General features: G+C 44.8%; 1 protein-coding gene across 6 annotated transcripts in view; it reads left to right on the top strand.

The window, feature by feature from the left end:
• Positions 1-13,240, top strand: part of TMEM104 (transmembrane protein 104) — a 65,825-nt gene that overhangs the window by 33,935 nt on the left and 18,650 nt on the right. For 4 of the 6 annotated variants that reach the window (XM_030533869.1, XM_030533870.1, XM_030533868.1 and 1 more), the window contains exons 9-10: positions 632-793; positions 8,372-8,465. In XM_030533869.1, coding sequence (XP_030389729.1) covers positions 632-793; positions 8,372-8,465 — 256 coding nt within the window. The remainder of the gene's footprint in view (positions 1-631; positions 794-8,371; positions 8,466-13,240) is intronic. The other 2 variants (XM_030533872.1, XM_030533871.1) reach the window with 1 other exon arrangement.

Here is a 13,240-nt window from a genome sequence, read left to right as displayed (position 1 = left end):
TCGGTGCAGCTATCTCAGCTTTCACCAGCTGTAGCTCTGGCTCTAGAAGAATATTCAACCTCTGCCCCAGCCATGTTGTGTAGATCCTGTGTATCGAAGGAGAATGCAAGCTGTGAAGATTGCTCTTTGTACAAGCAATATGTTCCCTATGAGTTATGACTGTAAAAACCCCCATGGTGTATCCTGAGAGCTGCATGTTAATTACCAGCAATGCTTTGGCAGCAGATGTCTGTGACAAAGGAGCTCTCCTTTACTCTGGGGGGTAGAAATGAGGCCAGTTACACTTTATCTATAAGTATTACTCATACAGTGTCTAATGGAGGCAGCGTTGTTCCATGGAACTTCATTACTGCCCGGAGGGGGGAAGAAGAGGTTAAAAATCTCTCAGCCTCTTTGAGCAATCCCATTTCTGCTGCTGGGTTATCATTTTAACCAATTTAAATAAGAGAATCAATAATTACCTGCTTCCTGATAACTTCCTGCCAGTCAACACAGCAGCAGCCATGGTCCACACGCCAGCCACTGGGGGCTCTGTCTCTCCATCTTTCATCTTTAAGCTTTTATAAAGGGTCTGGAGGGAACCTTGTTTGAACAATCAGTCTCCTTTTTCACATATTATATCTTACCATAGATGGTGACGGATGACGCTTGGAACGCAGCCCTAAGTAAAGCGCCATCTGGCACTTTAGCTGGAGAGCTGAGATCACGCAGGAGGGACGAGCGTGTCCTCTGTCACGAGGGGGGACAGCAGAGGAGGCTTGGAAGGAGGTCTGAGACAGGGAACTGCAAGAAAGTGAGCCCCACAAAGCCTCTTCTTGAAATCTGTAACAGATTGGTCCTTATAAGCGTTGCAACCTGTGTGTGACTGGCTGAGGCTGCTGGGGTGTGGGGAATAGGGTGGTGGGTGCCACAGTGGAGGTGGTGGCGCTGTTGTGGCGGTTATCTAGGCTGCAAATAGGTGTGTTTAAGTCAGTAGTGGTAACATTTTTAGTGGCTAAACACTCTGGGCTGTTTTAGCCTCAGTGACAAAGAACAAACACCATGTTGGGGGGAGCCTAAAACTTGCTAAGTTCTTTCAGGCAGAAGTGTGGTTTAAACCATTCGGACTGGCTCCAGAAGAGTCTTTACATTTGCCGAAGGCCTGATCCAAAGCCCCCTGAAATCAGTGGAAAGACTCCCCCTGTAGATGTCAATAGTCTTTGGATCAGGTCCCAGATCAGGGGATGAAATCACACATTTCTGCCTGTGTCGTCAGTGTTAAAACTCAAGCTCCTCTTCCCCTGTTGTTGTCTAAATGTCATCTATAGGAGAGAACCTGATTCAGGCAGGAGCCAGAGCAGGGGCTCTTACACAGCCCGTGGAGCAGGGCCATGGCTCCTGAGCAGGCCAGATGTCACAGAGCTCATCAGGTGTTTCTGCTAGGCCAGCTGGCTGTCAGAGGCACTTCTTAGCCATGGTGCATTTGTCTCCGTCGCCTCCAGCATTCACCTAGGTTGCTGGCGTAGCTTGTTGAGCTCAGGGACATCTCGCCCAGGCAGAGCTGGCATCAGAATTACTACTCATTTGACACCAGCTAGGAAGTGACTGCTTTTCCTACTGTTCAAGGAGACTCTTTGCTTCTGTTTCTACACAACTAATCTTAACAGGGACCATTTTCCTCTCAGAGGTGTCTCATAGACTCATAGACTCTAGGACTGGAAGGGACCTCGAGAGGTCATCGAGTCCAGTCCCCTGCCCTCATGGCAGGACCAAATACTGTCTAGACCATCCCTGATAGACATTTATCTAACCTACTCTTAAATATCTCCAGCGATGGAGATTCCACAACTTCCCTAGGCAATCTATTCCAGTGTTTAACTACCCTGACAGTTAGGAACTTTTTCCTAATGTCCAACCTAAATCTCCCTTGCTGCAGTTTAAGCCCATTGCTTCTTGTTCTATCATTGGAGGCTAAGGTGAACAAGTTTTCTCCCTCCTCCTGATGACACCCTTTTAGATACCTGAAAACTGCTATCATGTCCCCTCTCAGTCTTCTCTTTTCCAAACTAAACAAACCCAATTCCTTTAGCCTTCCTTCATAGGTCATGTTCTCAAGACCTTTAATCATTCTTGTTGCTCTTCTCTGGACCCTCTCCAATTTCTCCACATCTTTCTTGAAATGCGGTGCCCAGAACTGGACACAATACTCCAGTTGAGGCCTAACCAGCGCAGACTTTCGCTCTGCTGTGGGAATGTTCCATATCCATAGCCTTGCAGCATCTGTAAAGCATCCAGTTTAGCCTGCCAGCTGAGGCAAAGCAGTTTACCAAAGAGAGTGATCCAGTGGATCTAAATCTCAAGACCTTATGCTTGTAAATGCCAGATTTCTCCATGTTTAGAGTAAGCTGATTGGTATCCCCTCACCCCTGTCAGTGGGAAGACGAGAGCTGCTCAGAACCTGTGATGTGCAGTCACCAATATTGGAGACGCTGGGTGAAATCACCATGAGAACAAGCTTGCATGTGAGATGTCCACACTTCTGCCACCAGTCAGAACCAGGAGCCTCAGAGCAAAGATTTTGATTTGGAATTGGCTGTTGCTTTGGGTCGAGTTTTAGAGGGCTGGGGTTATGGGGTTAGTTCTCATATTAAGCAAACATTGCTCAGAATTTGGGGTTTCTCCAGGCTCTGAATCAAAAAGGTACAGTAGTTATTCAGGTTAGTTTAATTCTCATTAAATGCTAAACATTGTGGATGCTTTTTCTACCGATTAGATCTTGAAGGCTACTAAGCAAGTTCCAATGGCAGTTGTGAATGAAACTTGTTTTCAATCAGTGTCCCTTGGCAGGCATGTGCATTCACACTCTCAGCACACAGACATTTACTTGTGGAGTCCGTGGTGCTAGTTCTAGTCCCTGAGACCCATTGCTTTATAAAAAGCTGTGAGAGAAGAGTCAAATTCAATAAAATGTGGTCTGCTTATTCTGAACACTGAGGACTTGAGCAATGACGACGTATGCTTCCTCCAGATCCAATAAAGAGCTTGTTTGGCCAACAAAACCCTCTGACTCTGGCATAAGGCACCTTCTCCCTGATTTGATTCTTGATCAATATGTCTGATACCTGGCAACATTCTCTTGGAGTATCTCAGCTGATCGTCACAAGTGGATGTTGACTGAGGCACTACAGCCATCCAGTTTACATAACCACTTCAGTACTTTCCCTTTCCTTCTTGTGATTTTCTTTGTAAGTGTCGTCTTATCCAAAGTGGCTTGTCTACTTCTTACCTGGCATGCGAATTTCAACATAAATACTGTGTTTCTTTTTCAGTTGCTGTGCATGTTTCTAACAATAACAGCAAATCCCATCTTGGTCCCTGCAGCAAGAAGGCTCCAAGTCAACAGGCCTGTCTTTCATTTTGAAGTATTAAGAGCCGACAGAGGGAGAGGCTAGGAAGCCACTGACAGCTGGATTCCTGTTTGTTGTAACCCCCAAACCTTGGCAATGTTATAGACAGAAAAAAAAACTGTTGAGGGGGGTAGGGAGGAGGCATCCTAACACTTCAAGAACTAACCAGCTATCGAGTTGGCTGGCCATCAGGGCACAGCATAATTCAGAGAGACGAGCTGTTGTTTTCTGTTCTGTGCTAGCAAACTTCTAATTTTCTCTGACTGGAAACATAATATTCAATAAAAGCCACAAACAGGTTGCCATCTAGTTATGTAGTGGGTCATGCTGGCTTCAACACAAACAGGACTTGGCAAAGAGAAGAGGCTTTCATTTTTTTGTGCACGGCTTCCTACATGACTGCAACAGGCGTGGGTATATTTATTTTATTTTGTAACGGAAGGGGTTCGAGGACAGAGATTAGGGAATGACCCCCTCCGATAATTGAGCCAATCCCTTGCAAGAGCATGCTAAGGATTCCCTTCTCCCACACTCATCGGGGATGTAGGAGCTCTTAGACACAGCACTTCACCTTAGCCGAAAGGCTGACATCTCTTCTTCCTTGTTCAGGTTGAACTGAACGAGCCTCCATTCATTGTCTGTAATTGTAAACCACCAGAGTGCAATAATTCACTTCAATTAAAGATTTGCCTGTTCCTTCTGCCTCAGGTTATTTTGCTAAAATTTAGTATTCGGGATAGGGTGACCAGACTGCAAGTGTGAAAAATCGGGATGGGAGTGGGGGGGTAATAGAAGCCCATATTTAAAAAAAACAAAAACAAAAAAAAGCCCTAAATATCAGAATTGTCCCTATAAAATCGGGACATCTGGTCACTCTAACTTGGGGTGATAGAGGCCTTAGATATTTCTAAGAAAGCAGGGGAGTTGAACTAGAAAATGCAAGAGCTCTTTCTTGGTGTGTAACGAGTAGTGCCGTTTGAATTCCATGAGGATGCGTTTTTTCTGTACAGACTTAGGCTTTGTTGACTGTTGCATGTAGTGAGTCAGGGTTTGTAAAACAGCCACGGTCAGCTCCAGGGTTTTTGCCACCCCAAGCAGCAAAAAAAAAAATCAAAAAAAAAAATCCACGATCGCAATCTGCAGCTCAACCGCCGCCACTTCAGAATTCGGTGGCTGGTTCTTCGCTCCGAGAGGGACCAAGGGACCTGCCACCAAAGACCCAGACATGCTGCCTCTCACCATTGGCCGCCCCAAGCAGCTGCTTGCTGAGCTGGTGCCTGGAGACGGCCCTGAAAACAGCTCACTTTAGAGAAAGAGATGAGCCTAGAAAATGTCGTTGGCAGATGAGGTGGCTTGTGTCTTAGATGGCAGTCTAGGCTCACCTTTTCTTCAGGAAGAGGGTAAAGCGACAACAGCAATTATGGAGTTAATTAACTTCTTGGGGAGGAGAAGCTGGATCACTGTGAACTTGGCAGCTTGTGAGGAAGACACAATGATTTGAAAAATCCTTGGAATGAAAATATGGCTGACTTCTCCCATCCCTGAGAGAAACACGACTGCCATTTTTTTTATTATGGTATTATTTAAGTACTTAAATCTTTATTTTGCAGGGTGGGACAGGGTGGCACGGAGCGCTTATTTTTAAACACCCAGTTTTGAAAATCTTGGCCTACATGTTCATATTTATCTCCTCCTCTCCTACACACACCTTTCCAATAGGCTGCAAGGCCTTGTATCCGAAACATCTTTGAAAAGGTTGGTCTGTCTCTTCAGCTCTCCAATTCTGAGCTGGTTGGGATGGGCCCAGTCACTGGGCTAAAACTGATCTTTTGATCCTCCTTTACCGGTTAAATGGAAGAGCTTCTGGTTTGGAACTGATGGCCATTACCTGTCCTGTTTCAAGTCTCACTGAACTTGGGGGGTTGATTTTTGCTATTTAATCCCATCCACTACTCTCTGCTTCTCATTTAAAGACAATTCAGCACGTAGCACTGTTTGCTCTATAAACAGGGTCTGCTCTCAAATCTGCGCAACTTGATTCATTTCAGCCAAAGCCATTGCCTTATTCTTATTGATCCTTGGAAGCCCAATGTGGTTCATTGATGAGAGTTGGATGGGGAAGGTAATGTAATATTTAGACTGCTCTTGAATTCATCTCACACCTCACTCCTTGAAACCAGGCTTTTATGATGAGCAATGGATAGTTTGTTATAAAAGGGTGGGGGGAAATCCATACCTCCAGGCATGATGATTTGTGTTCATCTCACTCCTAATAAGTTGAGGAGTAGAGTCCTTGAGAGAGAGAGAGAGAGGCAGAGTTTGAAGCTATTCTCTGAAGTTGATCAATGGGTTTAGTACATCTAGATTACTTGGGAGCTGGTGAATTTATAACCGTGCAGAAGTTAGAAGGGAAAACCCCAAAAGCACTTTTTATATTTTTACCCACAACTGTTACAAAATTCAGTTACCTGCTTCCTCTCCAGGTTCAGTTTACAAGTGTGTCTAGAGATGGACACACCAATCAGGCCCTGCATCTTCTACTTAAGCATCAAATTGCAGTTGTGCTCAGAGACCAAGACAGACCTCAAACCCTCCTTCTTTGCTACCTAGGGGCCCTTTTTCTGTCCTTGCGTTGGATGAAGGTGCTGTTTCACCAGTTGGTTCTGGTGTACTCTAATTTGCAGAGGACACCTGTTCCTTAATTATCACCATCCCTCGTCTGTCGTTTTGTTTCAGCTCTTAATGATGCATGAGCTAATCATCTCTCTTGAAGGGGGATTATGTTAACAGTTTGAATGTGTGTGTCTAAGAGAGGCTAGTTGGGCATGGGTCTGTAATTTCAGTGGTGGTAGATTTGGCTTCTGCTTCGTTGGTGCTAGTCCCGGTCTTTCACCTGCATTCTCCATATGTGCATTGGGCTGCATCTGTATCCTTGATGATGATGATATCCCCACCTTTCTGACCCTGGGAAGCTGCATTCTACTTTGGGACCGAAAGGCAGTCAGTAGAAAGGAGGCTGCTGACGGGGTGGGGAGGGAGGGAATTCAGGGAGCATAACACACACACAGGAGATCAAAGGAAAAGGGCAGAGAAAAAAATTAATTTCTATAACCCTTTTAATTCAATTGTATTAGAACAGAAAAGTCCTTGATATTTCTTTTTGCTGTCTAAGACTTGTCAGTTATATTTGAAATATCTTTTGTGCTTCCTGGGTGATCTCATCCAAAGGATCTTGTAGCGTTTCTTAAACGTTAATCCTCACCCAAACACCCGTCAGCATTCCTATTTTGCAAACAGGAAAACCAAGACACAGAGAGGGTAAATGGTTTGCTCAGGTGTTGCAGCAAATCATTGACTGAGCTGGGAATAAAACCCAAAAGTTCTGACTCCCAGTCCCCTCCCTGGGTTTATTTTGGCCACCTAGCAATATTTGTGTTGTGAAATTATTCCAGTTGCATAACGTATTTTCTGGAACGGGTTTAGAAAAGTTTCCTGGAGTTGTGCATGTCTTTAAATAACTTGAGTTCTGTTCCAGCTCTTCCATGGGTTCATTGTGGGACCTTGGGTAAGTCATATAGCCTCTTTGTGACTCAGTTTCCCCCATCTGTAAAGTAGAGTGCTACCTTCCTTTGTAAAGTGCTTGGAGATGTATGGATGAACAGAGCTATATAAATGCTAAGTATTTATTGCTCTGTTTATTTTTAAAGAATCTTACTAGTTGCCAAGCAAACGGACACAGCATGTGCTGGTTTCTTCTGGGCCTTTGTCCTGTATCCTCCTGCTTGCACATGATAGTGATGAGAGTCTGAGTCAGTGCTTGATTGATTGACTGTCACACTCTCCATCCCCACAAAAACAGAGTGTGCAAAGCTCCCCTCCTGTATCACTCCCTTCCTCCTCCCCCAACCTTCTCAGTAAAAGCAACCTCTCTCTCTCTCTCTCTCTCTCTATACCACATTAGCTTCGCCCAGTGGGTGCTCAGAACTCTTTCAAGCCCTTGACATTCTGTGTGTGTTCTTAAAGTGCTTCCTGTTATCTGATTTGGCTAATTAGTCTGTCAGGTAATCGGCAGCTCATTTACCCCCCTCGCCCCCCTCAGTGCCACTGAGGTTGGATAAGAGGTCACAGCTCAGTCACTTGTTCAGTCTCTGTTGCACTGGGGGGAAGTAGAGGGAAGTGGGATGTAAGGAAATGTAAGTCTTTTCAATTAGTCCTGCTCTCTGCCAAGTGACTATGGGTGTGCGATGGGAAGCTGTAAGATATTCAGCAGATCCTGGTACTGCAGTGTCCCCCAATTTAGCCTTTAGAGACCCCTCTGCGGTCTGTCTGCTAGCTGTGATTAAAATTACTGGATGCCTAATAAGGGCACTTGCTGGTGGTAGCTTTGGTTTCCCACTCTGCATGGAGTGTTCCTTAATAGCAAAGGCGCTGTGAGGCCCTTTATCTTCAGAGTTTTCAGTTCACGGGTCTGGTTTGCATATGTCACTTTCTGTTGTTAATGTAAAAGTGAAAATGTAGCACATCAGGGATTAATTTAGCTGGAGCTGGTTCACCCTAGTCACTTGGCAGGTTCCACTGTTTTTCAGGCTAGCACACCTTAAGGCAGGCCCATCAATGTTAATTCAACCAGACTGGTCACAGCTACAGCTATCAAGACCTAAACTGAGCATGTACCTAGACAAAGAGGTTTAATATTTAATGTTCTGTAAAGTTGTGCTGATAGCTTGCACTAAAATTTGTCAGTAACAGTGTGCTGTACAGGTGATAGCAAACATCAGGAAGCCAAGAGGATCCTGAGCTCTGTCTGCCTGAGGCATATAATCTGACATTGAGCAATTAGTTTGTCCCCTCCTTGTGTCTCAGCCAGTCCAGCTTTAAAACTGACTAGTGAAGAAATCTTGGTGTCAAACAGAAGCTGATTTTTGGCCTTAATAGCAAAATTCTGATTTCTAGCCTGATTCCTGTTTGTTTTTCAATCTTTCCAGGCAGCATTTACTCTGCTACTGGGTCCTTTCACCTTCTTTAATGTTCAGAAGACCAAGTATCTGCAGATCATGACATCCCTGATGAGGTGGATCGGTGAGTCCGTGAACTTTTCAGCTTTAGCAAGTCTTTACCCCATCACTACTGATGGAAACTGAATCACTGGTATTGTATATAGATGTTGGAGTAACTCTGTCATGGCCTACACATCCTGCCCTCTCAAAGACCTGAGTCAACCATAGATTTATTTTTATTTTTATTTTTGAGCCAGGGTCACCTTCATTTTAGACACGAGTTTTATAAGTGAACACTGGCTAAAATGGTGCTGAGTCCCAAGTGTCTTGCCATTGGTGCACCATAAGCTGCCTCAGAAACTTCGTAACAGAAACAAGCTGTTTTCAGTAGGCATTCTGCCTTCTTCTCCAAGTCCCTTGGGGGTCTTTTATGGTATGTTGCTAAAAGTAAAGCTTAAAACGGATTTTTTCTGGAGGGGTGTGTGGAAATTCTGCTTCTTGTGAGAAGAGTACTATCCATGTTGACCGACTGTCCATCTCACAACTGGAACACCAACACTTGGATTTTCCAGTGTCAAGGCAGGGGTGCATAGCGCATAGAGATTAAAAAGGCTATTGGATTTTGTGGCTTGGTGTGACGGTTCTCCCAATGGACACTCCTGAACATCAGATCAATTTCTTCAGGATCCAGGTCTTGGAAATAAGTGGGATGAATCCATTCCATCAGGACAGAATTCATTGTGGCAGGAGGTGACTACTTTAGTTTGCTCTTTGGAGCACTGATGCTTTTAATGGAGAACCCACCCTGAATCTTGTCAGTCATCCAAGGACTTAATTGCAGTGAATCTGGGCCACGTGCATACATTTCAGGAAGAGGTTGCATACCTGCACACTGTGTTTTGCCAGGCTTATAGTTCTGAGTGTTTATCTCAGTCTACTCCAGACCCAGATTTGATAACTGATACCTATCATCAGCCTGTGTCAGGAAGGAAAAACAACTTTCCCTAGTTCAGCCTGTGGGACTTTGTCACCTGTTCAGTGTCACCTCTGTACGCATTTAAGGCCAATTTTGGTTAGCCAAGTTCAAAGGCCTGTGATCCTGATCTGAAACCCCCAGCAGTACTCAAGAGGAGCTGGATGAGACTATCTGAGCTGAGGTTTATCGGTCGTGTTGCTTAGGGAAATGAAGCTCTGATGGTGGATGAGAGATTAAGCTGCAGAACCTCAAATGTTGAGCCGTTTGAAATAACTAACACTGACCCCATATGGTGTGAAAATCTCGAATGTCAGTGTCTCTCCTTTGTTGCCTGAGCACATGAAAGGTTTGAAAGCCTCATGCTCCCCAGAAGGAGGGGTTATCTCATTAAAGGGGTATTAAAGGTAGCGAAAAATATAATCCCTTCTCCTCTCACTGGCCCATTTCCAATCACCCAGTCTCCTCTGTTCCTGCAGATGCATCAGTCAAGCCTCTCATCTCTGAGACAACCTGGCTGGCCTGCCATTGGTCTGTCCCTAGTCTTGGCCCAAAGGTTTTCTTTCCTTGACAGCCGTAGTGTTTGGAAAGGTGTAGGGGAAATTCATGCTTTAGCCTGATTGATTCCCGTGTCAGGCCATTAGGGGATGTCTGTCCCAGATAATGCTGTTTAATGGCCCCGGTGATACCTCAGTGGTTACTTGTTGCAATGGATTCAACGAGTAATGGATTTATTAGAGAAGAAGATTCTTTAAAGGAAAGTGGGTTTATACAGTAAATAAAGAGTAATAGTCCTGCTGCAGGGCTTGGGTTTGGGGTGATGATTCTGCCACAGAGCTTGGGGAGGGGATGAATCCACGCGCTTGGGTTGGGTTGGGGTTAGGCTCCTACTGCAGAACTTGTAGGAGAGAAGGAACTGCAAACAAAGCTTGAGGAAGGATTTAGCCCCTATGCTTGGTTTGGGCTTCCTGGTGTGCTGATTGTATCCTTCTGATATACTAAGGCCAGGCACTGCTCCCTCTCTCCAGGATCTGTGACTGCATTTCCTGGCCTGTTGTAGCAGAGTGATGATGACGTTGTTTCTAGAACCTAACCTGAGCATCGGAGCCAAACTCTGCAGCTCTACCAGGCTGGCCGATCCACATTGGCTTTTACGCAGTTAAGGGGACAAATCTGCTTCTCCTCTTTCAGAAAGTGCTGTCTGCACTTCACCTCCCCTTTCAGATAGGATGACCATGGTCAAGTGCATGAACTTGCGCTTGCCGGGAACCAGTCCTCTGCATGGCTGGCCCACCTCTACTCTCTGTCCTTAGCAGTTAATATTGGCCTCCAGTGTGTCTGCGGCAGGACGTACACTGCTCCCTTTCCCCCCATTCAGTGAAAGCCTGTGGATTTCCCAGCCGCAGTGGCTGGCATCAGTCTGCACTGCCCCAGGTGTACTGAAGATTAAGATGACAGTAGCGGAAAGAATGACTCTTCGCAGCGGAGAGAGCGAGCTGCATGTGAAGGTCGTCTCTACTTGTGTTTTGTAACGGTGTCATCCTTGCCTTTGAAAGTTGTTTCTTCTCTTTCTCCTTCTGATCTGAGTGATAGTCAAATGTCACTCGCCTCCTCACCAAGCCATATGCTCTCAGAAGTAATATTTCAATTTAACAACACCTACAGTGGTCATTTTTCTCCATGAAATGTAAAGACTTCATCTCTCCTTGAAAAATAAGCTACCTTGAGAATGCTAGCACCTGCATCACAAAGAAAAATTGGTCCAGGTCAGAGAATTCAGAGGAACAACCAGGCCTGGGGCTCTGCGTCCTCTGGCTGGGCTGCTGCATCCAGCTGAGGCATTCTTTATTTTTTTGATTTTGCGGAAGCTCTTTGTGTGCAGCTGAGGCAGACACATACTGAAGCACCCAAAAGGCCAAGGGGCATGGGGAATCCTTGAGATGATCTGAAGCTTGAAAATACAAGTGCAATAACATTGGCGATACCAGATGGATGGTAACCTATTGGTTGGGCCTGTTGGGCCCAAAGAACTCATCTGAAAACAAAGACTAGTATGGAGAAGCATTTCCCTGTGTTACCTTGATAAGAGCAAGGAGGGCATAAGTACATTTCATCAGGTGGAGTAGAACATGCAGTGGCTAAAGACTCAGTTTATATGGAGACCTGAAACTGTGTTAACACCATTGAGAGCCACGACTTAAACACAGCTCATTATAAAGTTGTAAGCATTGTTTCGGATCACTGTACCAGGCTTATGAATAGGAATAAAATATTTAACACTTGTTTACCCTCGTCATTTTCAGAAATTCCTCCAGAATTGGCCAAATACCAGTGCTAGCCATGGTGGGAGCAGTAGCGTAAACCAAGCTCAGATGTTTTTACCAGCTGTCTAGTCCTGCTCTGAACAGGTTACATAACAGTGGTTAAAATTCCCATTGCCCAGTTTATATTAGTGTTGTCACTGTTGCTAAGGCCAGTGAGTTGCACTGACTCTAGACCAGCTCTCCGAAGAATTTCTGAATGTGCTCCACATAAATGCAGTCTTTTATAAACTGAGTAGGATGCTAGTAGGCTATAAGATGGTTATCTAAAAAATTTCCTAACCTAAGGCCTGGTTGTGCTGTTGGTATGGTTGTGGTATAGTATGGCTCTTTTTTGCCAGTATATACAGAAAAATGTATTTCTGTTCCCTGTTCATGCCATTGGGAAGCTGGAGGAACAGCCAAAAGGGGCTAACTGAAAGAATCTCTCCATGGAACACTACTTAGAGGAAGAACTTACTGCCCTTAGTGACAAAGGGGACATGCAAAGAATGGCCCAAGTTTTGAAGACCAAGACTATAACAGGATTAAAAAAAACTAGATAAGTTCATGGAGGATAGGTCCACCAATGGCTATTAGCCAGGATGGGCAGGGATGGTGTCTCTAGCCTCTGTTTGTCAGAAGCTGAGAATGGGCGACGGGATGCATCACTTGATGATTACCTGTTCTGTTCATTTACACTGGGGCACCTGGCATTAATCACTGTTGGAAGACAGGATACTGGGCTAGATGGATTTTTAGTCTGACCCAGTATGACCGTTCTTATGTTCATAAGATAGACAGGGATAGTGGAGCCTTATTTATGCCCTAAGCGACATCCGACAGTGCAGGAAGGATCCAGGTTCTGATTATAGTGTTTTAGCCTAGGTCTTGAATTGGGCTAACTTTAAAACTTTTATTTTGTAAGCCAGTTGTAGAATAATGAACACAGTTTCATCTTGCCAGCATGCTAGTGTGCTAATATTTGGGCCATAGATCTCTTCAGATATCATTACTTTTATAAACAACTGCAGGTCAAAACTTTGCTAGCTGTAACATTGAAATGTGTTTGTTGCGAATAGGATGCTAGTGCGAATTCTCACATCAGCTGGGCCAAGGATTCTTTACCGGGAACTACATTGTAACATCCTTTCCACTTTCCTATGCGCATTCGCCCCCAAAGTAACGTAAAACCATTGTAAAATTGTCAGAGCGGTACAAGAAGGTTGTTCCCTAGCCTGGTTAAAGCACTCTTGGAGTGGATCCTTTAATGCAGTTTGGCTAACCCAGTTCTTGGAATATCATCGCTTTTACACCCTGATCAAGGAATCAGCCTTGAGAGAGTTGATTTTTATCTAAAATGTCCAGAATATCCCAAAGAAATACTCTTCTCTTCATTCGGTCTGTAGTTCCTCCTCCTCTGTGTTGGTAGAAGACAGAGGCTGGAGGCAATGATTTACTTTGGTCTCAGAGGCCTGACTCGGTCCCCCAAAATTATGACCACGTAGAATTTCTCTTCCTGTACTTCAAGAGCTGACCTGTTTCCTGCTGCATTCTCTTGGGTGCAGGTGACAGGGTATTCCC

This window comes from Gopherus evgoodei, chromosome 15, assembly GCF_007399415.2.
Source record: "Gopherus evgoodei ecotype Sinaloan lineage chromosome 15, rGopEvg1_v1.p, whole genome shotgun sequence".
Classification (NCBI taxonomy): Eukaryota; Metazoa; Chordata; order Testudines; family Testudinidae; genus Gopherus; species Gopherus evgoodei.
This window is presented reverse-complemented; position numbering and strand designations above follow the sequence as displayed.